This window comes from Saccharomyces kudriavzevii (assembly GCF_947243775.1).
Source record: "Saccharomyces kudriavzevii IFO 1802 strain IFO1802 genome assembly, chromosome: 8".
In the NCBI taxonomy this organism is placed as follows: Eukaryota; Fungi; Ascomycota; class Saccharomycetes; order Saccharomycetales; family Saccharomycetaceae; genus Saccharomyces; species Saccharomyces kudriavzevii.
The window spans coordinates 358923-384797 of NC_079279.1; the positions used below are offsets into that span (position 1 = coordinate 358923).

Genomic DNA, 25875 nt, shown 5'->3' on the forward strand with positions numbered 1-25875 from the left:
CCTCATTGCTAGCCCTACACTGGCGCTTCCAAAATCTGGAACCAGGGTAAGCTTGAAGAAGTAAAAAATAAAATCTCGGAAATCGCAATATAAAAAGTCGGGGCGGATTTGTACAGGCTTCTGTAATTTCATTTATATAATCTAGTTTAATTTTTTCTTGATATTTGTTTTAAAGGGCCAACATCATAATTATATCGCGAATGTACTACCACTACATGCAGCTTTTTCATAAGGTTGCAGGGAATGGCTAAATGTTCTATGTTTTTCCCATTTTTGGTAGTGCTGAAGCGTAGATAGATTGAACGTTGCTGGGCGCCTGATGTTGATCATTTTGAAATGAGGTATTGGGAATCAGCTGTATCTACATTTTTATTACTCTATACATGCATTTATTTACTTCTTGTTTCTCTTGACGGTATGCATTGCGCAGAACTAAATGTATTCTAAAGCGTGCTGCTTCTAATTTTCATTTTTTTAGTAAGCATCCTCACATTTTGAATTGCTCAGGCAAACGCTTGAATACAATTTCCAGGATTTTTGTGTTTCCTCTAAATTGCCTGGGCTATAAAGTTGGGCCTAATAGGCAGATTTTCAAAATATTAAAGAGTTAAGCATGCAAAATTTACAAAAAGTTTCTAATGGTCAAAGTATAATTATATAGATATAATAAAACGATAAACATAACTCTCAGAATTGCAAAGCTTGACCCTTTTGCTTCTTTTCACCACCCAATTCGAAGTGCTTACATCTCTTCAAGGTCAACTGAGCTCTGGTCTTACATTTGACACATTCCAATCTCAAAACAACCTTCTTGGTAGTCTTAGCTTTCTTATGGAAAACAGGCTTGGTTTGACCACCGAAACCAGATTGTTTACGGTCATAACGTCTCTTACCTTGAGCGAACAAAGAAGCCTTACCAGCTTTGTATTGAGTAACCTTGTGTTGAGTGTGCTTACGACAGGTCTTACCCTTACAGTAGGTCTTTCTGGTCTTTGGGACGTTAACTGATTAAAAAAATTCCAAGATACATTTATCATGATGGGCACTTGTTAGTAACGATATTCCTGAAAAAAACTGGACTCTGCATGTAATTAACTGTTTTTTTTAACTATCAATTCCATAAATTTATCATGATCATCAACTGGTGCGTTCCACTTAAGCTCGCGCTACCGTGTCATTCTGACGACGAATTAAAATCTCTCTTTGATATCCAGCACTATGCGTTGCAATGAAAGTTTGTGGCTAAGCGAAAATAGCATGTAAGCCATGCTATTTATTTTTTGTTCGCTATGATTATCTTCTGGCATTCTGGGTATTTTGAAATCTCTTCGACGTTCTATCATTCGTGCAGTACTTTCCCATATCCTCAACAATGAAAATTAACATGTCTTGTCTATTCTTGTCGTCCACATACCCATTATTACTGATTGTTTTTTGCTTAATCTCCTTCAGTATATGGCAGAACAGCGAAATCTAGCTTTTCAATTAAGATATACATTATTTGCAATATCGATGTATCTCCGAGTGCATTTTGACAACCGGCCCCACCTGTCTGGTGTAAATGGCCCCCCCTCTCCCGCTAGCATGGACCGTCGTCTCACCGGACGAGACTACCAACAGCATCGCATCGTCTCATGAAAGACTCTCTCTGGGCGCATCTCCGCCCTAAACGAAAGGCGCCCTCCTTACAAGCAGTAGGAGCCTGATCTTATTTTTTGGCGGCCACCTTCAAATTATTTCAAGAGTTGCATAATTTTGCAAAACCCATATGGGGTGTGGGTGTTTTTGGTGTTCGGATGTTCCGATGTAACAGTCTTATTTCTGCTAAAATAGAAGCATCATAGCGTCTTAAAGATTAACACACAGAGCAAAAAAATCTAACTTCGCGCTACTAGCTTACGGTTCATCGATAGCGACCGCAGTATGTTGTTTTAAGTTGTTACAACAGTATATTGACATTCCCGCGGTGTTGCCCGCTTCGCTTTCTCAAAACGGTTAAATATTGAAAAAGTTTCACAAGACACGAAATCAAAAAGGATCCAATTTCGGTATAAAAATAGCATACTATATTAATTAATTTAAAAGAGTATAAAAAATCGTCAAGAAGGCTACAGTTGGACACTAAGACTCATTTTAGGAGTTAGCTGGACTTGGGAAGCTTATTGCTATAGAATTATTATTAAAAATTGTGTCGTTCGGTAAATACGAAAGCTGAAACATAATATGGCCTTTAGTGATTTTGCTGCCATATGCTCGAAGACCCCATTACCACTATGCTCTGTGATAAAATCCAAAACTCATTTGATACTATCGAACTTGACAGTCATACATAATTTTGATCCGTTGAATCTAAATGTAGGTGTACTTCCACGTTGTTATGCTCGATCGATTGATCTCGCTAATACAGTCATTTTTGATGTTGGGAACGCATTCATCAATATTGGTGCACTAGGTGTCATTTTGATTATACTTTATAATATAAGGCAGAAGTACACCGCTATTGGCAGGTCTGAGTATCTTTACTTCTTCCAACTGACTTTGCTATTGATAATATTCACTTTGGTAGTGGATTGCGGCGTATCTCCTCCTGGTTCTGAGTCATATCCATACTTCGTGGCTATACAAATAGGATTTGCTGGGGCATGTTGCTGGGCTTTACTGATAAATGGGTTTTTGGGTTTCAATATCTGGGAAGATGGAACTACAAAGTCCATGCTGCTCGTTCGTGGAGCATCCGTATTGGGGTTCATAGCTAACTTCTTAGCGTCTATTTTAACTTTCAAAGCATGGATCGCTGATCACAAAGTAGCCACCATGAATGCTTCAGGGATGATCGTCGTCGTCTACATAATAAATGCCATTTTCTTATTTGTTTTCGTTATTTGTCAATTACTGGTTTCATTATTAGTGGTTCGAAACCTGTGGGCCACAGGCGCAATCATTTTGGGATTGTTTTTCTTCATAACGGGACAGGTATTGGTTTATGCCTTCTCCACACAAATATGCGAAGGGGTCAAGCATTACTTAGATGGCTTGTTTTTTGGAAGCATCTGTAACATCTTTACATTGATGATGGTTTACAAGACCTGGGATATGACTACCGATGATGACCTGGAATTTGGGGTAAGCGTGAACAAGGACGGCGACGTCGTGTATGATAATGGATTTATGTGAAACTTTCTATTTTCCATTACCATATATAGAAAATACGTGTATATTTTACTTTATTCTAATACAGCAGGACTATAATCAAATTAAAACCGCTACTAAACTTCTATGAATGTTCTCAAACTTACGGAGGTGTGTAAGAAAACAGACTTCAAATCAATGAACGTAGTTGTTACGACACTATAATGCTTGCGCACCTTTTGGCATCGAACACAAAATCAAGGTGCTCAATGCCAACTAGTTACAACGACCACGTTGGCAAAGTCACTTTAAAAATTGGATAGTCGTGCCATGTTTATTAAGCAAGATGACGAATAATCTTCAGCTGAGAAGCACAAACGAGTATCTTAGCCTCTATCCGGTTCTCCTGAAAATTTCCTTTCATTGTTCATTAGTACATGTCGCTAGAAGTCCCCTAATGGGAGGGAAATTTCGTACTTTTTAAACGCTGTGCGGGTTCAAATACTTCTCGCTGGTCTCTTTTCTGTTTACACTTTTGCCCGAATGTAAATAAACATTTTACGAAAAGTAAACAAGGTAGTAAAAAAAAAAATGAAGCCATTGCTGTTAATGCGACTAGATGTAAGACCACCTTCAGAGAAAAGAGAGCAGGATCCCTAGAAAATCGTTCCGGTTAGGTGAGGAGCAATAAATGATTTCTTTTAGGGTAGCGAATAATAAAAACACAAAAGAACCAGCAATCTTAGCTGCTCCTCAAAGGAAATACTTACTCTAGAAGACGATGAAAATCTTGTTCACACCTGCTAAGTATATAAGGAAGAAACTTTTCTCATTCATTCTTTCCCTTGAATCTAGTCAATGCTTATTGGTAGAACCACAGAAAAAACAGCTATATTAAACTCCATAAGTAGACAGCAACACTGAAGCCAAAGAAAACTATACAGTTTCAATTCCAACTATAACCATTCTTTCAAGCGTTATTTTTTTGTTGACTCACATTTTTAGAACTTTAAGCTAACTCCAGTCATTCCTTACTATATTTTGTTATAAACTCTTTATCAAAAGAGCTAACCACAGTCACTCCTTAAAATCTTTTGTCAATATAAATCTCTTTCATAGATTTGACAAAGCCACTCCTTTAAATTTACTATTTTAACAAGAAACAAACGCAATGAAATTCAATTTCATCACTATAGTCAATATTTTATTTCTTCTGTTTTCCTCAATCGAAGCCAATAGCAACGGGGAAACAGTTAAACTTATTACTTCCGACGGAATTGTCTACAGTTATGCTGTCTACACCAAAACTCTTGCGCCAGCAAGAGTTGTGGTTAAAACCATTTCCTATACTACTACCAGAGTATATCCAATCACTTTAGCAAATTCGGTTGTCTCTTCCACTACTGAAAAAATAACAGAGATCTCGACAGTATCGGCTTCAGAACAAGTTAGTGCCACTCAGACAGATTCATTAGTTGCTTCTTCTAGTGTTCCCACTACTCTATCGGCCTTTTCTAGTTCTTTGATTTCTTCCACCTCCACATCTTCTATCGAATCATCCCAAAACATTCAATCGTCAAGTACGCCTGCTGGCACAGCAGAACCTTCTGCGTCCTCCATTTCCACTCTTGTTCCATCACCCCTCCCCTCCCAGTCTTCGGAAGCATCTTTGAAAGCTTCTTCCTCTCCTGTGTCATCATCCTCCTCCTCCTTTTCCTCCTCGTTATCTTTTTCTTCTCCATCGCCATCATCATCTTCTTTTTCCACTATTATAACATTGGCGCCATCCAGCTCAAAGTATGAGAGCTCTCAATCTACTTCAACATTGTCGCTTTCTACTTCCTCTGTTGAATCGTCCCAAACAGGATCTACTGCAACAAGAACTACTCTGACACAATCTTCCATAACAGATACAACCTCCGGGACAACAACATCTATGCCATTTCAATCTTCTTCTGCGCAGTCAATATCTGTCTCAAACTCAGATGGCACTTGTTATGTCTTTTACGATGACGATGAATATTATAGTACTGTCTACTTAACTAGCCCATCACAATCTGTCGATGCGGCCACCACTATAACGAGCACAAATACAATCTATGCCACTGTTATCATTTAGTGTTTAAGCATTAGTGATCCGTTGCTTTTTTTTTGTTTATCCACAGGCGTATTTTTTCCACTATTTTCTCTTAAGAAAGTAAAAGACAGTATTATCTATTCATTTGTTCCCTGATGTTTTATAACCAGGTTTTCTAAATTTTTATTTCATTTTTTTTTCATAATCTTTTCAACTTATATTTTCAAATATTATACATGATATATAATGTAACTCAATGTTTTTCAAGTTTATCTTAATTAATTTAGGTTTTGCTCAGTAGTTACCACTTTGGAAAAGTTTGCTTTAGAAAATTTTTTCATTGATTATCACCGCCAAAAACAGTCATATATTCTCATTTATTAAGTAATTCCGGTGCAAAGATATAATACTTTTGCAAATGAACTCTCATTATTTGTGATTGCCACGACATCCAATCAGCGTTTTTAAGGGCCATTATCAAAATTTTACAGTTGTTCTATTTGAAGAGCTACATAAGTAAATTAGTGACAAACTCAATAAGACTGTACCATTATTTCTAAGCGTTTGATCTTGCGCCGATTTACATCTTTACTTAATGTCGTTGAGACTATTGTACGGATAACTGAAGCGTATGGTGCAAATGAAAGCCAGACTACAAATAAATTGTCGTTCTGTATAATATCTAAATATCGCATTTCGTAAAATATGATATTTTTGTCATCTATGAAATTTAAAGTAAAATTTTAGAGTTAGAAAATTGAAGGATAGTATTCAATGTTATATCATCGACTAGATTATTTTCAACTATAGAGAACAGCTCAAATAACAAAGGAATACGAATAAAGCATGTCTCGTGAAGGGTTCCAAATTCCAACAAATTTAGATGCCGCTGCCGCGGGTACCTCCCAGGCTAGAACTGCAACTTTGAAGTATATATGCGCTGAATGTTCTAGTAAATTATCTTTATCTAGAACTGATGCTGTTCGTTGTAAGGACTGTGGCCACAGAATTTTATTGAAAGCTAGAACTAAGAGATTGGTTCAATTCGAAGCTAGATAAGGTAAGAAAAGCTAAGAGCCATGCATGGAATTGGCAGGGCGGAATAATGGAGGATGAAGTTTGTTCACAAAAAACGTAAGTTTTACACCATATAAACAGGCGCATATTCATGTTTTTGTGGTGCTCATCATGATTTTTAAGGAAAAACCGTATAATACACATTAAACTATATTGAAAAATATACCTATATATATGCAAATGTACGATAATAATTGGATATAAGAAAGGCATTTCACTGTTCATGATGTTTTTAGTTTATACACTACAACCCGTTCTTATGTAGCTTTTTCTATAGCCAATATATTGTTTTCAACAGAAGAGCTGCCGTCAGTCATCAAATCATTACAATTCTTGGTTCTTCCATAAAACTGAATTGTCGAACAGTAATCCCTGCATTCCTTAAAACTATGAAGCTCTCTTCATCCATCCTGTAGGTTTGGCTATAGACCACTTCACTGATTCCTGTTTGAACGATCTTTACAGAACAGGTTAAGCAGGGGCAAGTATCACAATATAAAGTTGCATTTTGGCCTACACGGTCCCTACCAGCCTCTAGTAAGGCGTTTTCTTCTGCATGTAAACATAAACAAGTGTGCAGGTTTCTAGAATCACCATCATTGCAACGTGGACAACCACCGTTAAAACAATTGGTTAGATGTCGAGGCGTCCCGTTGTAACCAGTGGCAATGACTCTGCATTCCCTTACAATTACACAACCAACCCTACGTTTCATGCAATTGGAACGAGATGCCGCCAACGTGGCTAGCTTCATAAAGTAGCTATCCCAACTAGGCCTCATCAGCGGAGCCTTTTCTTTGCTGCTTTGCCCGTTGTTACCAAGAATTTTCAATTGGGCGGTGATATTATCGATTAAGCTTTGCTTCTTTCGATCACAGTCTTCATTGACTATTTTGAATTTCAGGTGTGATCGTTCTCTTAACTTAATACCTTCAGGTTGAAAATCGTGCTCATCAATGGCTTGAATCATCTTTTCCAATTGCAAATTTCTCGCAGAGTTCACTCTTTTGTATAAGGCTACTCTTGCAGTTACTGAAGCATCGACGGAAAGATGAATGAAAAAAGGCCTTTTTTCCAACTTCTCCAATAAGGATAACGTCTCTAAGAACACAACCGAGTTTTTTGTGTAATTTTTAGTCGCATAATCCAAGATCTCATCAGAATTATTCAGATAATTCAGTAATTCGAAATGAAAATGATCGACCAATAATTGAATTACTTCTTCACAACCACAAAACTTAGTACCGCTCACTCCAACCAACATTTTTTGCTATATATAAGTATGTGCAATCACCTTAATTAAAAAAAAAAAAAAATGAAATGAACATGAAGCCAATGCAGGTATCCCAGTTCTCGAGAGTTGCCTTAGAAATATTCAAACAAACTACGTAACGTGTTTTTATTGAAATTTCCAAGAAAGGCTGCTAAAAAATGGGGCGAGCTGGGAATTGAACCCAGGGCCTCTCGCATGATTTGCTTCTCGTTATTCGAGAAGTTACCCAAAGCGAGAATCATACCACTAGACCACACGCCCATTATAAATTGTTACGAAAACTATTTAAAAAAATACCCATAAAACGGTAAACAAAAGACAAACACACTTCACAGCTTAGCCAATTGTTGCTTTTCGTTTTATTATCCAGTAAAATCTTGTGACATTTGTTGGGATTACATTTTTGGTAAGGTTAATAATATTATGTACATAGAACATACTAGAAATTCTCCTCATGGATTTAGGAATCCACGAAAGGGAATCGACAATTTTACATAATCTTGTTCTTATTTCTTCCTTCATTTTATACGTCGTTATTCATTAATCCTATTGCATTATCAGTCCTTGCGCTTCAGCTTCCACTAAATTAGATGACTGTTTTTGTTGGAACAAGTAGGTTCATCATTATTCACATGAGTAAACATCATTACTATCTGAGGTATTCAGATTGTATTCTAAGATGGTACTTCGTATATGCTACACAGATGTCGTATCTTTAGTAGAATGAAGGGATGCTAAACGAGCTGTTCGAAGAGTGATCTTAACTGAAAACAAAGATCCATTAATTGAACATCAACTTGGAATTTATATATAAATGATATGAGTCGTTACATTGAACTTATAGTAAATTCCCTAGTTTATTTTTATGTTGAACATACTTAATATGTCCAATCGGCGTGTGTTTTATATACCTCTCTTATATAAAGTATAAGAAAGATTTCTGCTTTTATTCTTAATTAATACTACTAATTATCAACAGTTTTGAATCTTATTTCACTAGTCTGATAATTTTGGTCATCTTCTTAACACCGTATATGGTAATCTTCCAGTTACGTGATTGAATGTATTAATCAGCTGTTCTAGTAACTGATGAATAGTTGGTTATTGTTCCAACATGTTTTCATATGTAACTTGGTGCGAAATGGTCTGAAATAAGTGGCAATCTTGTACTAATTGTTGGGATCCCACTTTTGTTGATAATTTGTAAATAAATGCTAGCTAAGCGTGAAAGCAAACCATTCGTATACTATATAAGAAAGGCACATGAAGCACACGCCGATTGGACACACTGAATTTGTTCAAAAGGTGGTGAGATTGGGAATTCAATTATGTTTAATGTAAGGACCCATATTCTTTATATATAAGTACCAAGTTGACGTCTCGTTGGTAATTTTTTCTTCGTCTATGTCTACTGCCCGAACTGCCAGTTAACACTCTTCGTTCTGAAGCACACGCTAGGTATATGTTATTGACCATCTAAATGATTCTTTATACTAGTAATTAATGGGCGATAGTCGGATGTTGTTCCAGCGCAACGAAAATAAATTTGGCGTGCGTAGAGAGTCACTACTGACAAAATGCAAGATGAAAAATCCAGCCATCCGGAGCTGAATTTATTTGGCATTCGAAGAAATGAGTGTGTTATGTGACAGCGGCTACGATGTATCAGGTTTCTTTCCGTGTTGACAGAGTCAACGATTCAGAGAACATACATTCCTCACAGTACTAAGTTGATAGGGTGATGGCTTACCAATGTTGAAAGAAGAGGATATCTTGCAGCATCTCTGTTTCTCAGCTCCTATCAAGCCATGCATCTTACATTAGTGCATGAGTTTAATAGGTGATTAATGTTGCACCATTTTCTTTCTTTTTTGATGAAATGCGTTACCCTTCCGAAAGAAAGTGGCGTTGCTCAAATTGTTGAAACTCGATCTCATCGCCAAATAAACAATTCGGGCAAGGATAAGGACAAGGTTTTACGCCATTTGTTTTTACTTCTCTTATATACAAATAAAGAAAGCATCAAACACACTACGAAAAGTAACCGGATAGTAAAGATGAGCGAGGACCTCGTGTTTGACTACACTTTTAGCTGGCCTGCTGGCCCCGAAGACGTTATCCTAACTGGAACGTTTGATGACTGGAGAGGTACTTTACCCCTCGTGAAGACCGCTAAGGGCAATTTCGAAATAACTATGCCTGTTAAATTGGCTGACAAGAATTATAAATTTCAGTTTAAGTTTATTGTGGACGGTGTCTGGTGCGTCAGTGATTCATACAAGAAAGAGCATGTTAGTGAGGGAATCGAAAACAATTTTCTTGAAATCACAGATCTGGTTGAAACTCAAGAAGTCGTTGGCGCTAGCAGAATCCCAGAGGCAGGTGGCTTACTATGTGGTAAACCTTCCCGAGCAGCAGGGCCACCTTCTACAAGTAATAGAAAGAAGGGCAAAAGAAACAACAAGAAAAGGAGATCTAAGTTGAAGAAGAAGAACAGTAAGGGCAACAGGAAGTCGAGTGAGAGTTTGGATGGTGGCGAAGAAGAAAAGGAGGGTGAAGACGGGATGACCGGAACCACTACTGAAGATATAACCGGCACGTCAAGGGAGGAAACTCCATTAGCGGAACCCGTGGATACTTCCAATGAAGCTCCAGGCAACTTTCATATCCTACCAATCGATCAAAATACAAGCACCACTCAGTCAAACAATCTTATTGGCGGACCAGGTCCTGTTCTGGTCCCCAACCCAAATGAAATCAAAGAATTCAGCGAAATTAGAGACGTCGATGCTAAAGAGCTGAACGAGAGATTAAATAAGAAAATTCAAGTTCCTGAACCTGCCGTTGAACCTTCCGTTGATGCACCAGCTGTGGCGAAGGCGGCTGAACTTCCACAAACTGATGAACCCGTTGCTGAAATTGAGACAAACGCTTCCAAAGTGCAAGACCCCGCTTCTCAATTGGGAACAGTTACCTCGGTTAAAGCACTAGCCACTCCAAAAGCCCAAATGCCTATTCGCAAATCCTCACAAGATGAACCAGTAGGGGAGACTGTACAACTTGAATTGGTGGAGAAGCATGAACCTACTGGAGATGCTGTGGACACATTTAAAGAAACAGAAGGCAAGCTTGAACAGGAGGAAGTTTTTACTTTGGACCCAGGTGCTACCAAAGATTCTAAACCAGTCTTGGCAGAATATCCCCAAGGTGAACGTAAAAAATCACCTGCAGTTTCTGAAGAAAAAGAAAAGAAAAAAAAGAAGAAAAGACAGGAGGGAAAGTGCTCTAAAGAAATCAAGAGATCAGAATCTACCTCAGAAAAGAAACGTTCTACTAAAGAATCTAAAAAAGTACCCGTGAAACCTCTAAAGAAGCAGACAGCTTCTCCTTTGTCGTCAACATCTGAAGAGCCAAAAAAGAAAAAGACTGGTTTCTTTGGCAAATTGAAAAAGCTATTTAAATAAACTAGTCAAATGATTACTCTCGCATTTGCACATTGTAAAAAAAAATAAAAATAATACTACTACTACTAATACCAATAATAATAGTAATAACAATACTAATACTAATAATAACAACACTAATAATAATAACAATACTAATACTAATAATAACAACACTAATAATAATAATAATAATAATAATAATAATAATAATAATAATAATAATAATAATAATAATAATAATTATAATAATAATAATAATAATAACAATAAAAATAATGTATGATTTGTTCCTTTTTCTGTTGTAATTTTTTGTTATTGCCTCCGTCAATCATTAGTCACAGTAATGTGGGCCATGGTCTACGCCAATTTGATGACTCTAGACATACAGTAATCCGTTTTACTGTATTATCAATCATTTGTTTGTTAATTTCAGAAAGGTTAGGAAGTTTTAGCGCAGTTTGATTTTTCCTATATGCTACGTAATTATATAGTTGCCTATAATGTCTTCATTTATTTATTTTTTTTACTACGTCACTACTCTTTGTTTTTATGTTATTAATAAATACATTCGAAAAAATAGGACAAACACTACAAAATAAGAACATCTTTTCAATCAATCAATCTTTCTTAGCATGCAGCCGAACATATCGACAATAAGAAAATATGTTGACAGCGCTTGGTCTATCCACAATACCCTCTTCTCACAAACTACATGAAAACCAGTTTGAAATCGAACTAATGTAGTCTTTATGTTTCATAAAAATCATAGATATTGCATGTCACATGTCAAACTCTCTTTGAATGTACTCAGCACATTGAAAATATTTACCGCCAAGGAATGGTCACCCTAGTGCTAACCATTATAGTTTTTGTTTGAGTTGTTTTCATAGTTATTTACATGATACTCCCTATAAAGTATGAAAAATATAGACGTCGTAAGAAAAAATCTGATAATGAATTCGAAAGTAACTAAATTCTCAAATCATTTGATTTTTTTGTCCTTAAGTTTTATCGTTTCGTCATTAACGTAAATTCCTTTACCCTTATATGGTTCTGGGGGATGGAATTTTCTCAATTTGGCAGCAAAGAGAAGAACCTGCTGTTTATCACATCCTTCAATAATAAGAGATGTAGGAGCAGGTGATTTGACGCTAATACCTTCGGGAACGTCCAATCCTTGTTTAATAGAGGCACCCACTTTAATATTGACAAATCTACCATCATTTTCTAACTGGGCCCTGTAACCTGTCCCTACAAATCTAAGTACAGCAAGATGGCCCTCGGTAACACCGATAATATGGTTGTTTATAAGTGATCTTACTGTACCCCACATGGAACGCTGATGCTTATCTTCTGCATTCTGAACCACAACGTTTATTTTACCATGCTTTTCATCTCTGTCTAACTGCAAAAAATCAGGGACTTCCAGGAATAATGTACCTTTGGGGCCCTCTACAGTAATATTCTGTGATATATTCAATGAAGTTCTGCCCTTTCTTATAGTTCTGGGTAGAGCCAATGCACCTATGGAAATCTGAACTTCAGGTAATAGATAAAGCGGTAAGGACCCCACTTGGGAGCACAAAAAAAAGGACTGTGACAGTAGTCTTTTCTGAATAAACGACATAGCCTCACCTTCAATGCAAGGGCTGCAATTACCTTAATTTTACGTGATACTCAATTATTTGCTAATATACGCTATTGTAAATAATGGTGTCGTCTCCTCGCTATTTCTGTCTTCTTTTTCATTACCCTCTGCTTCAGGTGAAATTTTTTCTTTTATGAATTACAAGCTCATCGCATAAAAATATATAGATATTCAACGCTTACATATATAGAAGGCTGTAGTCAGGTAAAAGAAAAGAAGAATAGATATAATAGCAAGTAACCATGGTTAGAAAACTAAAACATCATGAACAGAAACTATTGAAAAAAGTAGACTTCCTTGATTGGAAGCAGGATCAAGGCCATCGTGATACTCAGGTTATGAGAACATATCATATTCAAAATCGTGAGGATTATCATAAATACAACAGGATATGTGGTGATATTCGTCGCCTCGCTAATAAACTATCATTGTTACCTCCCACTGATCTATTTCGTCGGAAACATGAGCAATTACTCTTAGATAAGCTATATGCTATAGGTGTCCTGACTACAAAATCCAAGATATCCGATCTAGAGAATAAAGTTACGGTCAGTGCCGTTTGTAGGAGACGCTTACCTGTAATAATGCACAGATTGAAAATGGCGGAAACTATACAGGATGCAGTCAAGTTTATTGAACAGGGTCACGTTCGCGTGGGTCCAAATTTGATCAACGATCCCGCTTACCTCGTGACGAGGAATATGGAAGACTACGTCACTTGGGTTGACAACTCTAAGATCAAGAAAACTTTGTTGAGATACAGAAACCAAATCGATGATTTTGATTTTTCCTAGTTGGACTATATACATAACTTATTTTCTGAAAATTAGATAACAACTTTATAAATCGCGGAATTACTCAGAAGAAATACTTAATAAAAAAAAAGTGAATGCTATAAGATATAGAGGAGGTTTCAAAAAAAAGGAAACAAGACAATTGTTGCCTACATAAAAAATATCTTCCCCATGCGCCAATACAAAGAAAACCAGAGGAGGCAAACACCATCCAGCGTCTTCTACCGGATGTTTTTCAAACTTAAAATACACTTAGAAAAAATCCTATCTACATATTTTAATATAAATAAATACATAATTTTGCAAAAATTTCTTCAATAAAAAACATCAATCTAACTATCCAGTGGCTTGTCCATTTATTATCCAACTTCAATTGACAGCATAATTATGGGAAGAGCCCAATTGTCTTCTCAAATCGTCCTGTGAACCGCTATGGGGTAGAATACCACCAACGCTGGGTGGTTGTACAACATCCGTTTCTTCTAATATTCCACTAACACGAGAATTGTACTGCTGCTGCTGCTGCTGCTGCTGCTGCTGGAAATACGTGTTGTTTTGTGCGGTTAAACTATTGTTCCTTGAGTTTGTTGCACTTACACTTCTGAAAGAACCGGCTGGTTTATACGTTGGTTTTGCTATCAAGTCTGAGGGGTTCGTCATCACCACACTTTGTCTTAATTGATAAGGTGAGGGAACCACCCCATTTTCATTGTATTTCATAGATTGGCCTTGCTGTTGTGGAGCATAGTAAGCATCGTTTGTTGGCGAATAAAACATCTCTGGATGATCCACCGGATTTAATGCAGTACCGTTTAATCTAGCGGTTTGTAATTGAAGAAGCTGTTGCTTGTTTGGTCCCTTGAAAGATGTTAATGAATGCGACGAAGCTGATTGAGCTAAATATGCAGGTGTCGGTAATTCCCCGATAGTTTCTAGAGTCTGAGGATGATTATATTGCTGTTGTTGAGGAGCTGGCGCACCGTACCATTGTTGTTGTTGTTGGATTGGCGCCACCGGAATAGAATGTCCTTGTTGAATATGCCCGTTGTATTCAGAGGCAGAATACTGTGGGTAGCTGTCGTATACTGACGATTGCTCCTGTTGCTGGTATTCATCTTGATGATTCAAAGACGGAATTGCGTCTGAATAAATAGAAGAAGCAATTCTATTAGATGCCACTGCTTCCGTACCATTGACGGCGAGTGTATCTTGTATCGGGTATTGTTCCTGGTTTGGGGCAGTTTCTCGGCCGTCTCCGTCTGAAATGGTATCTTTTACAACAAAGACTTCATGTCCCGGGTATTTTGCTTCTGGTACCTCAATATTGTCATTATCACTAATTTGGATAGAAGGTAGTGGGTTTTGGTTTACACTGTCGAAGCCAGCTCCGCTTTTTGATATGGCATTTGCACCGTCTAGTTCATCTTGTTCCTTTTTCATTGTTTTAGATCTATCCAAATAGACTTGGTAGATACTCCTCATTCTCTGAATACCCTCTTCCTCATTAGGTGACAAGTGCGACACGTAACATTCCTCCCCTTCATCTTTGCTTCCGCTACTATCATCCGTATGTTCAGGTCCTTTGATATCCTGGAGTTCGTAATCATCATTTGTACCGACCTGCAGGCTCTTTCTGTGAGACATCTCCGAATTATTATCAAGTTCAAACTCGAACGCGTCGTTGCTGGATGATTCTTCTGACTCATCCGAACCTCCACCCTTTTTGCTAACTGTAGCTGTATCATTCACTTCGTAAGGAACGTGCGATTGCTTATGCGCATCCCCTGTAGCAAATCCGCTGAAGACCTGATTTTTGTCAACAGGGCTGGCGTGAGATTGAATACTTCCGTCCTCTTGGAATCTTGAAGGTGCCCTTACGGGCGTATAAAAACTATCAGGATGAAAAGACATTTGACTGGCATTTCTGGAGTTAGCTGCCGCTTTATAGCCACCGAACCCATCACTTTGCACTTTCATAGCGTAATCCCTCAAACTACTAGAGTCGCTCGACTCCTGTGGAAGTTGAAACGGGTCTACATACCAAGACTGACCGATTCCAGGTGGAGTAACGCTTCTCATGTTGTCCATGCTATCAGCAAATGGATCTGAAGGCGGTTGATGCAGAGCTTTTTCCACGAGATCTTGCTGCGAGTCACTGGAGTACGGATGATTCATTCCAGGTATATAATTATGCATTGCCGGTAAAAATTCTGAATCGCCTTCGAAATCTGGATCATTATCTTCTTCAGCTTCTTTTTTACTTCTCCTATACACGATGTAAAGTATCACAGCTAGGACAATTATAATGACACCTACTGGTACTGCAACGGCAACCCCGACAGTCACATTAGTGCTGTGATTAGAATCCGTGGGTAGTTCACAGCTTTGCTTAGAGCCGGTACATTTAGCTGACTTACTATTTCCCGTACTGGACGCAGAGGAGGACGATGATGAATCGTCATCATCTCTCCTAGAAAGCCTTTCATAGGTATAAATTGCGTCAGAAACACTCACTACTGAAGTCACAGAAGCCGGACTTCCACTCATATGGGTATGGTACATCGGAAACTAGAACCTTGGCAAAAGTACGTGATAAAATATGGATTTAACGAAAGAATTATAGAACCAGACGCAACAGAAGATAAGTCGCAATGGATAGCTTGATATAAATGAAGACAAGCCCTTTTCCCCACAAAAGCTCCACCATGGACTTTGTTATTTGATATTATATCGTCTTGCTGAAACTAAAAGAGAAAAAAATAGAGAAGAAAGCTTGACTTTTCGATGGGCTTTCCTATTCGGGTGAGCAAATTTCCTTTTCAAGCTGCCGAAAATAAGGTTTATCGTATCGCGAAAGTATTTTGAAGATTTAAAGACGTGTAAGGGCTATTTTCTATTTTAACTTAGGTTTCAATTTAAAGTTTAGGGGAAATGCTCTTCAAAAAGAGAAGAGCATAGGGGCTATTTAGGGTTACGGGATTAACTTCTATTATTTCCGCCGCAAGGCTTTTCTTCCCTTTTTATTGTGACATTTAAAAGGTGTGTAGTATATTTTGAGAATTTGAAGTTACCAGTAGGATTATAGTCACAGAACGAAGGACAGAGCATTCAATTTTGGGCTGGCAAGAGGAGATATATATAGTAAATGAGTGAGGCCAGCTCAAGTCGCAAGGGTGCGGGCAAGGATGCAGTTAGGTCCTACTTCGCAGAAAAATACAATAAAGTGTTGGATTCTATATTGGAAGCAGAGGCAGCAATATCGAGATCACCAAACGTGGCAGAGGATTTGTCGGAAAGCTCAGTAAGTGGAAATTCTGATATGAGCCGCCCTTCTGTGACCGCTTCTTCATCAACAACTCAAGGCATAAGCAAAAAAGAATTACTCCAACAAATCGCTGGTTCATTGCTCAGTACGTCGATTGAGCGGCTGAAAACTGCCCACTCGCCCGATGGATCAGATACGCTGGAAATTTCGGAAAATGACGCGTATGAGAAGCAAGAGTGTAGTGAATGTGATGGTCCCTTCAAGTGTTCTGCCCACTTTGAGCAGTTGGCTGAATCTTATGACGACGAGATTGACCCAGAACCTGCTCTAGAACCTACAACTTCTAACACTGAAAAAGACCCATTTATCGATGTTTTTTTGGACAAGCTAATTTCGAGGCTGGTGCCTGAAAAATTGCCAGAAAGAGAACATTTTGGTAGCAAGTCTACCATTGAGCATGATTTAGACACAGGAAGAGTTCCCGTGTTCTCAGCAACAACGTTAGGCAGCAATTTTAAAAAGTTGTCTAAAAAAATGGGCGCGATTTTTGAACTCCAGGACTCCATAATTCGACTGTTAACTTGGAGGAACCCTACTGGAACGGTGACTTCATTGATAATATTCACTTTAATATGTTTCAACCCAATGTACCTGGTAATTTTGCCCATTTTCCGTTTCATCTATGGTATCGTAGTTCCCGGTTATATACGCAAACACCCCTTAGAAAGGAGCATATATCCGCTCAAACGGAACCATGGGTCATCCTTGTTGTACGATGTATGTTATGAGGGCAAAAATGAATACAGTTATGGTCAACAGTTTTTTTCCAAATCTTTCATGGACACTTTAGAATCGAGAAATCAAGAAATAGACGAAATATCCGAACTGGACAAAAGACCTGAAAATACGCGAGAATTGAAGCAGGGCATGAAAGTGTTGATTAATCTACGCGATATGCAGGATATGACTTCATGTACACTTCATGTCATCGACGCGATAAACAATTTTCTTCAAAAGGCTTCTAGTTTTCAAAATGAAGAGCATTCTACTAAACGTTTCTTTGCTGGCTTTCTTTCTATTGTTATCCTGAAAGTTGTGTCACCGTTTGTGAATTGGAGTTATCTGTTTAGCATATCCACCTGGTGCTTATTGATATATATGCATCCAAGAGCTCATCCAAAGATAATAGCATTCTTCAAAAAAGAGGGAGTGGAGAAAGATAACAAAAACTTGGAAAGGAAAAAAATTGAAACACATACCATGATATTTGACGAAAAGCCGGAAGTTAAATATATTGAAATTTTTGAAATATACAGAAAGGGCTTACTGCCAAACGACTGGAGATTCTTCCGATTTTCGAATAGGATTTTCGATCCTCAGGATCCGTATAGAAGAGCACAACAGTTTCCACCAGGAGTAGATTCGTTGGATGATATTGTTCCGCCTGCAGGTTGGGTCTTTGATCCGAATTTCGAGTGGAAAGTGGACGATGATGTGGATGGATGGGTCATGGAACGAGGTTTGAATTTACCAATCACTGGTGAATTCTTATTCGATCCAATGTTCAAAAGAAGAAGGCTAATACACCGTGTTATCAAAACCGCAACGCCACTGTCATGACCTCGCATTGTTTTTCTTTCACTCAACGTTACAAATATTTACACTCACCATGACGATCATATCACACCTCTAATGTAACTATACTATTTTTTTACAGTCAATGAAAAAAAAACTAGGGACGAATCAATAATAAAAAAAAAAATGCAATCTGGGAAGATATATAATACAATTCTGTTGAAAAAAACGTTATGTTAATAAATAAGTAGTGAAACAAAAAAAAAAACAACACTAAACATAGTCTTGGAATTTTCCACATTCAAATACTAGGGGAAGTAAAGATGAATATCAAGAAGGCACTCCTTCTAATTCTGATTTGGAAATTTTGTTGATAACTCTCCTCCAATTTTTCCTATTATCATAAATAGGAACCCTTAGTACGCTCAAATAAACAACAATGAATAGTAGGGCAAAGGAGCAGACAGATGCAGGAACCATCATTGTCACGAAATTCCTTCTGGAAATAACTTTTTCGTATGGGCAACTTGCATATGGACCGCCACTCACCCAGCAGTTACTCACTGATATTGAGTTCAAGTCTATCCAGATTTTAGTATCAGGAAAGGATGCATTCCTCAGATAGAAAATCAACGATCTTTGTTCCAACGGTGTCCTCGGAATATTAAATGTATACTGATCAGGGCACTTCGAGCCCTGATAATTATCAAAGTCAAAGTAAGTCGCCTTGTTTGACCTCACTAACCATTTAAATGCCCTATTTTCATATCTACAAAGCCCAACATTGGAATCGTAGCAGTTATCCACTCTCCATGTTGCTGTCCCATTATTTGCAAAGTAGTGAAAGAGGACACAGTTGTAAGCTTCTAGTGTGTCGGAAAGGTCACCAGATTTGGAAGTCGAACTAGTGACCGAAGGTTGATTAACATCCCATGACCAAACACTGCCTTCATGGATTATGTCCGCCAATTGCGTCACATTATTGATATAGGATGGATTGCTTATTATTGGCGATACGCCACAAGAAATGTACTCTTTGATGTCAGCAGAATTGAACCGTGAATCCAAGAACCTCCAATGAATAGACGATAAATTGGCAAGCCCATCCACGCTAGAGGGACAATCCAATGTGGCATTCCCTTGCTCGTAATGAAACACATCTTTTGGGAAAATATAAGGCGCGGTGGTTTCATTAAAGATGTCGGTCAATTCTCCTATAACCAGTCTTTTCTTTTGTTCGTATAGCACTGACCCTAGAGTCGGCCAGCCATCACTGGATGATTTTCCATAAATATTCCAAGCATTACCCTTTGATCTGTCGCTTTGCAGATCCATAGGTTTGTAAATGAAAGTGCTTCCTAGATTTTTGTCTAGTATTAAAGTAGTGTTTAGAGTTTCGTTCTGATATCCCCGTTCCGTAGAAGTCAGTGCAGGGGCGGATATATTCAATAGTAAGACAATTACATTCGCATAAAGGTTGTTTTGGGTGCTGAAGATGAAAGATTGCAATTCAGTCAGCAGATCACTAAATAGCAATGTAGAATCTGGCACTGTCAACTCATTATTATGCTGTTCCAAGTCCAGAACAAAAGCGTTTGCCTCCGAGCCTAGCATAGACTTGAACATAGTAAATAATCTTGTATTATTACCGTCGTTAACCATGTTGGTTTCGTTATTTAATAAGACCCGCCGCAGGTTCAGACCTACATATGGTAACTGGTCAATAGTCAAGTTCCCCATAACGTCTCTTTGAGACCTAAAGGCCACTGTCATTTGAGGGGACATCGTAGGCCAGACTGCTGTTGAAACTGTCTCACTCGCAACACCCTCGACCGCCACTGTAAGATTTGAAGCAGCAGCCAATGTTCGCAGCGAAGACCATATGATAAAGAGGTATATGAGTATCCGCATACCGCCTATCGATAGCGATGTAAATGCAAATGAACGAAAGACAAAAGGGAGAGTGAAATAGAAGGTTTATTTGCGAATAGTGCCTATAGTACCAGAGATGTGAATGTTCAAAGGAATAGCAGTCAAGAGGGAACACAGATAAAGAAAACAGAGCGTATCCTCTCTTGCAGTGAACTCTTCAACGCGATTAGGTGAGGCAAAGACTCATCACCAATTATCGAAATTTCAATGGTTTCCAGTCTATTGTCTCTTCTAATTGCGGAAAAACAGAAAATGCCACATAAACCCTACTTTCCCAGGGTTACGGCCAAAATAAAACAGGTCTGAAAACGAGCCCTAGGAATTCAATATCTTTGCCTAATTGGGAAATATGTAAACAGGTCATCTTTCATTTTTCATTTTTTCTTATTGGAGAATTGGCAGCAAAAGCTTGAAACAATACTACCACAAGAGAAGAATTCCTCCCTTCAAGATTGGAAAAGCTGTTTGAAAAGCTAACTCCTGGCAAGATCGATCCTTTTATTGAGTGATACCAGCTACTATTCTTGGAGTACTTATAGTAGAAAAACACATTGATATATATATAGCGAGACAACAGATAACGTATTTATGGCAAACAAGACAAGTGACCAATCAGCACACACTGTTTCCATCCTTAAGACAGATATTACCGGAAATACCACCAAAACCGATAGCAGCAGCAGCAACAACAACAACAACTACTACTGCAATAATCACAATGCGTCTGCGAAGGCAAGAGAAGATGCTAATAAGGAGAACATACCCCATTTAGAAGAGGAGATCGCGGCCTTTCAAATCTTCAAGAAAAAGAATACTTCAACCTCGAAATCATCACATACTAGTAGCAACTTTATAAAAAAGGCAATATTCAAGAAGGACCTCCTGAAACAGGACTCGAAGAAGAAACTCCAGCTACAGCAGAGGTTTGCGTCACCGACCGACAGACTAGTATCACCATGCTCACTTAAGCTGAATGAGCACAAAGTGAAGATGTTTGGGAAGAAGCAAAAGGTAAATCCGATGAAACTTGACTTCAAGGGTCATTTTGCGGCTGATTCAGAAGACGTAGAAATTGATGAGGATGAGGAGTTCTTTTACTAGGAAAGGACGTATTCCTGGTTTTACCAAACAAATAAATGAGCGAGTAAATAAAAAAAATAAGTAAATAGAATATTTAACAATACCTGGGTTTTTTTTTTTCTTAGATTTTATCATTTTTCACTCGCTGAAAGCGAGCATCAAGCTTTCTAAGTTGTGAAACCTTGACAAGATGGCCTCGAAATCCTGTTCGGGAATATCGTTCCTTTTAAGAAGGTCAAAAATTATCTGCTTGATTAGTGTTTCAAAATCGATAAACTCGTCCATATCGACGGTATTCCGCACTCGACGCTGATTAACTTTGAAGGTCTGAAAGTTCAGATTAGTTTCGGCATACCGATCTCTCTCCATGGGTGTAGCCTCGGTAATAAAATACCGGGCATTCGTTTTTGGTGCTTCATTCGCCATCAAGTCTAGTGACCTCTCCAATAAGATATCCCAATAAGCCACTGAGAATTTCAAATTAGTGAAATTCAAATTTATCACCAGAGAGCGATCTGAAGGAACTCCCGAATCTCTCCGTATTTTATTGTATACATTTTCTATCAGCAATTGCAACTGTTTGACAGCAAGATCGACCCCACTTTCTTCATTTTGTAACTCCTTGTCCAGTTGCGAAACTAGCCTGCTCGTGTCTACTGTAACACACTGCACCAAGGAATGCTCATCGACACCAAGAACCTCTCGAAGTCCTCGTATATCCCAAAGGAATTTGGCCATATCTATATCTTTAATCCGACTAACTTCCTTGTTGTAATCGTTCCTTGCAAAACATTTTTGGTTTTATTTCATATCCATTAAGTTTTTAGCCGCCCATCTTTAACGCGTTGGCAGGGTAACAATGTCGTAGCTCTTTTTCTTTCTTTTTTAGAGATGGGTTTTTTCGCGTCACATTTCTTTGGTAATAAATAAATACATCATATACGCTATATGCTGTATACTGTACATCCGAATACAATCCATTAATTCACCGATAAGTCTTCAAGAAGGGAGTGTGCTGATCAAGATATATACCATGAGCTCGCCGTTATTATTCGAGCAGCTAAATTTTCTAATTCTGGTGGCGTCGGAGGCAGAACTTCCCATCGCTCACTCCACCAAAGAGGTTTTAATGGAGAATTCATGCAATAACTGTCAGATCTACGAGCTATATAATGAAGATGTAAGTAGCTCTCAGATGGGCAGAGACTGGTTCATAGAAAAATTCGGCCCACAAACGGTACATTTCGTCATCAGTAATACAATCAACTTTTCCTTTTATAATGCAGTCTACTTCGATCTTTTGATTCCGGTCATATCGCATGCTTGGGTCCAGGATTCCGTAAAGACCAAGAGACATTTAAGAACAAATATTTATTCCCCTAATCCTTTTCATTTGCTTCGAGACTGTCAAGTATACATCTCTAAAAGTTCGTTCAATAAGTGTGAATACATCTTATACTCCGACTTACTCCATCTTTTGGGTGGTACTTCCGTCAATTACATCTCCAACAGGACGACGCACGTCATCGTACAAGGTCCCAAGGATCCAATCATAGAGACGGTCAACAAATTGACTTTTGGCTCTTTTTCTTCTTCGTCGTCCAACAAACACGCGGAGAAACCTCTAAGAGAATGGAAATTTGTCTATCCAACATGGCTATTATATCATTTCAAAATGGCAAAGCCTTTAACAGACGAATTAGCGACTTTGTGTGAACTTGATATGAACGACACCACTGAAGAACAACTTTTTGCTAAGTGGGAAGAAGTTATTGGTGGTAAAGAGATATCATCATCAAGGCTCACTCTCCATCCAAATACAACTTTATTCAAAGATCACCATTTTGCTATTTCACCGGACTTGAACTTTTTCACACCTTTATACTGGTTTTTGAAGGAATTTATCGAGGATTTGGATGGTAAAGTGACTCCGCTGGGTTTTTCTGATGACCTAAAGTTAGTTTATGAAAAGTCTCCTGACATTGACTGTTATATCGGTCACTCTGCCAATTCACCGATATTAGGGAAAACAGAAAACATTAAACCAAAAATTTATGTTGGGAATGTAAGTTGGTTATTCTATATGTTTGCAATACAGCAATTTGCACCTGTATCCCAGTGCAAACTTATCCATCAACCCTTTCATGCCAAATTATTCACTTTTAAAGAATTAACAGTAGCGTATACTAATTATTTTGGTTCCCAAAGGTTTTATATTCAGCGATTAGTAGAAATATTAGGAGGGCTTAGTACACCTGAATTGACAAGGAAAAACACACACTTGATAACGAAAAACACGATTGGTAAGAAATTCAAAGTCGCAAAGAAATGGTCATTAGACCCACAAAATGCCATCATCGTGACAAATCACATGTGGTTAGAACAATGTTACATGAAAAATGCCAAGCTAAATCCCAGGGACAGTAAATTTCAGAATTTCAAATTAGATGATAACATGAAGTGGAATATTGGTCGAGCTAAGATGGGGCATTTATCTCTTCAAACTCCTGATATTTCACCAATGACTGCTAACGACATGCAGCCTATACCAAACGAATTGTCTCCCATAAATGATCAAACCGAAGGTTGTGCGAATATGCACACAACAAAAGACAACACTCCCAACAGTACATTTACTAATTCAATCGATGAAAAAATCGACAAATTACAGAAGATTTCAGAAGAGGTAGACAAAACTCACCAGGAAAATTTGAGAAAGGATTCTGATTCCAGTACTTCAACTATAGGTCTACCTCCAATTGATAATGCAAAGGTCAACTCGCTGAAGAAAAACTCAATTTCTGATATCGGCGTAAAAGCAGAGGTCCTTGAAGATTACCAAATCAGAAAGGCAACGGAGACTCCGAAGACAAGTGTAGAGTATGATGTCATTACGACTCAAAAACCTGCACGGAAAATTAGTGGACAAGAAATGAAAGATCAACCACGTAAAAAGAATGACACAGATTGTTTGGGAAAAGAAAAGAAGACGAGATCGCAAATACAATTGGACCAGCAAATTGAAGAAGAATATAAAGTTTCAGAAGAAAATGAAGCGGAAAATATGACCAAAGGAAGTCATATCGAACCAGATGAGCTTACAAAGGGAAAGTATGCTGAAGAAAACACAGCGAAGCCAAATCCACGAGCAAAACACCTAGAGAACACCAATCCAAAAAGCGAGGCTGATAAATACTCACGTTTATTCGAAGGGTTATCTGATAGCGATGATCGTGTTGATGACGCAAAAGCCATTGGTAATTCCCGGTATGCCACACCGAAGACATCACAAAATATAAAGACAACTGTTGGCACTCCCGTTGTTACTCAAACGGGAACTCGCACGCCTTCAAATAGTAATTCAAGGTTGGCAAAGACACAAGCTGCCAAGAGATTGCATACAGACATTGAGTCATTGAATGAATTTCAAAAAAGCTTAAAAAGGAAGAGAATTGATACGGAAGAGATCATGTTGCCTCAAAAAACTGAGAAATCAAATAAAGAAAAGCAACTGACTATGAAGGTGGATAATATATTGAGCAACTTTAGTGAATTACCCGATTATAACCTAAAAGCGGTCTGCACTGGATGCTTCCATGATGGGTTTAATGAAATTGACATTGAGATATTAAGCCAATTGGGCATTAATATTTTTGACAATGTCAAAGAAACTGACGGTTTGAATTGTATTATTGCCCCCAAGATTTTAAGAACCGAGAAATTCCTAAAAAGTTTAAGTTTTGAACCATTGAAATTTGCACTGAAACCTGAGTTTATTATTGATTTATTAAACTTAATTCATAACAAAAAGGAAAAAGCTTCTCGGATAGACCTGAATCTATTTAATTATGTGATTCATGGAATTGATCAATCTATATTATCAAAGACTAGACTTCCAACTAAGGTGTTCGAAAGAGCTAACATTAGATGCATTAACCTCGTCAATGACATATCTGGTGGTGTGAACACAATAGGTTCTGTTTTGAAGGCACATGGAATTGAAAAAATTAATGTTTTACGTAGTAAAAAATGCGTTTTTGAAGACGTTATGCGTAATGATGTCTCAAAGCAGGAAAGCGGAGGCATTTTTAAGTACATACTTATTGTCACCAGGGCTTCACAAGTGAAAAAATTTACCAAATTAATAAGCGATCACGATAAGAACTGCACGATTTTGATTGTCGAATGGAATTGGTGTGTCGAATCCATTTTTCATCTTGATGTTGATTTGACGTCAAAGTCAAGCGTTTTATACAAAAAATAGATAAACTAAAATGGACACTATATAATTACGTTATCTGAAATATGAGGGTGGTGAAAATATTTAATAAATATGAAGATACCTTGTACGAAAAATCATCGACGTACTAGCAAAATGTTACATAAACCAATGAACTGTTGCTGTCCATGGGAAGCCAACGATCAATATCGTCTTAACGGTTCGATTGCTGAATAAAATGTTTTCGACAAAAGGTACAAGAAGCAGAAAATAGAATTCTTGATATTACTGCGCCGACTATCTTCCCCATAATATTCTCTCCCACATAGTAAGATATGCGTACAGGATTTGTCTAGTCTT

At 37.9% G+C, this 25875-nt stretch overlaps 14 protein-coding genes and 1 non-coding gene across 15 annotated transcripts; 8 read left to right on the forward strand and 7 right to left on the reverse strand.

Annotated features, from left to right (window-relative positions):
• Positions 1-687: 687 nt before the first annotated feature.
• On the reverse strand, positions 688-1418 carry RPL42B (60S ribosomal protein eL42; the record flags this gene model as incomplete). Its single annotated transcript, XM_056228524.1, has 2 exons — positions 688-1004; positions 1415-1418. The coding sequence occupies 2 exons, from the start codon at positions 1416-1418 to the stop codon at positions 688-690; spliced, it is 321 nt and encodes a 106-aa protein (XP_056088237.1).
• Positions 1419-2223: 805 nt separating this feature from the next.
• Positions 2224-3174, forward strand: CHS7 (Chs7p; the record flags this gene model as incomplete). The annotated part of the gene is made up of 1 exon (XM_056228525.1): positions 2224-3174. The coding sequence occupies one exon, from the start codon at positions 2224-2226 to the stop codon at positions 3172-3174; it is 951 nt and encodes a 316-aa protein (XP_056088238.1).
• A 1126-nt stretch (positions 3175-4300) lies between these two features.
• On the forward strand, positions 4301-5248 carry DSE2 (Dse2p; the record flags this gene model as incomplete). The annotated part of the gene is made up of 1 exon (XM_056228527.1): positions 4301-5248. One exon carries the CDS (start codon positions 4301-4303, stop codon positions 5246-5248), a length of 948 nt encoding a protein of 315 aa, XP_056088239.1.
• Positions 5249-6052: 804 nt separating this feature from the next.
• Positions 6053-6265, forward strand: RPC10 (DNA-directed RNA polymerase core subunit RPC10; the record flags this gene model as incomplete). Its single annotated transcript, XM_056228528.1, has 1 exon — positions 6053-6265. One exon carries the CDS (start codon positions 6053-6055, stop codon positions 6263-6265), a length of 213 nt encoding a protein of 70 aa, XP_056088240.1.
• Positions 6266-6599: 334 nt separating this feature from the next.
• Positions 6600-7547, reverse strand: DCD1 (deoxycytidine monophosphate deaminase; the record flags this gene model as incomplete). Its single annotated transcript, XM_056228529.1, has 1 exon — positions 6600-7547. The coding sequence occupies one exon, from the start codon at positions 7545-7547 to the stop codon at positions 6600-6602; it is 948 nt and encodes a 315-aa protein (XP_056088241.1).
• A 169-nt stretch (positions 7548-7716) lies between these two features.
• Skdi_8.trna9P lies at positions 7717-7817 on the reverse strand. The gene is made up of 2 exons: positions 7782-7817; positions 7717-7752 (listed from the first exon to the last, which is right to left on the reverse strand). It is a non-coding gene; the product is annotated as a tRNA-Pro (tRNA).
• Positions 7818-9403: 1586 nt separating this feature from the next.
• Positions 9404-11020, forward strand: CRP1 (Crp1p; the record flags this gene model as incomplete). Its single annotated transcript, XM_056228530.1, has 1 exon — positions 9404-11020. One exon carries the CDS (start codon positions 9404-9406, stop codon positions 11018-11020), a length of 1617 nt encoding a protein of 538 aa, XP_056088242.1.
• Positions 11021-11984: 964 nt separating this feature from the next.
• Positions 11985-12629, reverse strand: MRPL6 (mitochondrial 54S ribosomal protein uL6m; the record flags this gene model as incomplete). Its single annotated transcript, XM_056228531.1, has 1 exon — positions 11985-12629. The coding sequence occupies one exon, from the start codon at positions 12627-12629 to the stop codon at positions 11985-11987; it is 645 nt and encodes a 214-aa protein (XP_056088243.1).
• Positions 12630-12892: 263 nt separating this feature from the next.
• Positions 12893-13444, forward strand: IMP3 (snoRNA-binding rRNA-processing protein IMP3; the record flags this gene model as incomplete). The annotated part of the gene is made up of 1 exon (XM_056228532.1): positions 12893-13444. One exon carries the CDS (start codon positions 12893-12895, stop codon positions 13442-13444), a length of 552 nt encoding a protein of 183 aa, XP_056088244.1.
• A 369-nt stretch (positions 13445-13813) lies between these two features.
• Positions 13814-16006, reverse strand: SKG6 (Skg6p; the record flags this gene model as incomplete). The annotated part of the gene is made up of 1 exon (XM_056228533.1): positions 13814-16006. One exon carries the CDS (start codon positions 16004-16006, stop codon positions 13814-13816), a length of 2193 nt encoding a protein of 730 aa, XP_056088245.1.
• A 583-nt stretch (positions 16007-16589) lies between these two features.
• Positions 16590-18329, forward strand: PEX28 (Pex28p; the record flags this gene model as incomplete). Its single annotated transcript, XM_056228534.1, has 1 exon — positions 16590-18329. One exon carries the CDS (start codon positions 16590-16592, stop codon positions 18327-18329), a length of 1740 nt encoding a protein of 579 aa, XP_056088246.1.
• A 285-nt stretch (positions 18330-18614) lies between these two features.
• Positions 18615-20195, reverse strand: MTC6 (Mtc6p; the record flags this gene model as incomplete). The annotated part of the gene is made up of 1 exon (XM_056228535.1): positions 18615-20195. One exon carries the CDS (start codon positions 20193-20195, stop codon positions 18615-18617), a length of 1581 nt encoding a protein of 526 aa, XP_056088247.1.
• Positions 20196-20804: 609 nt separating this feature from the next.
• SPO12 (Spo12p) lies at positions 20805-21317 on the forward strand (the record flags this gene model as incomplete). The annotated part of the gene is made up of 1 exon (XM_056228536.1): positions 20805-21317. The coding sequence occupies one exon, from the start codon at positions 20805-20807 to the stop codon at positions 21315-21317; it is 513 nt and encodes a 170-aa protein (XP_056088248.1).
• A 117-nt stretch (positions 21318-21434) lies between these two features.
• SPO16 (Spo16p) lies at positions 21435-22034 on the reverse strand (the record flags this gene model as incomplete). Its single annotated transcript, XM_056228538.1, has 1 exon — positions 21435-22034. One exon carries the CDS (start codon positions 22032-22034, stop codon positions 21435-21437), a length of 600 nt encoding a protein of 199 aa, XP_056088249.1.
• Positions 22035-22329: 295 nt separating this feature from the next.
• RTT107 (Rtt107p) lies at positions 22330-25560 on the forward strand (the record flags this gene model as incomplete). Its single annotated transcript, XM_056228539.1, has 1 exon — positions 22330-25560. One exon carries the CDS (start codon positions 22330-22332, stop codon positions 25558-25560), a length of 3231 nt encoding a protein of 1076 aa, XP_056088250.1.
• Positions 25561-25875: the final 315 nt, after the last annotated feature.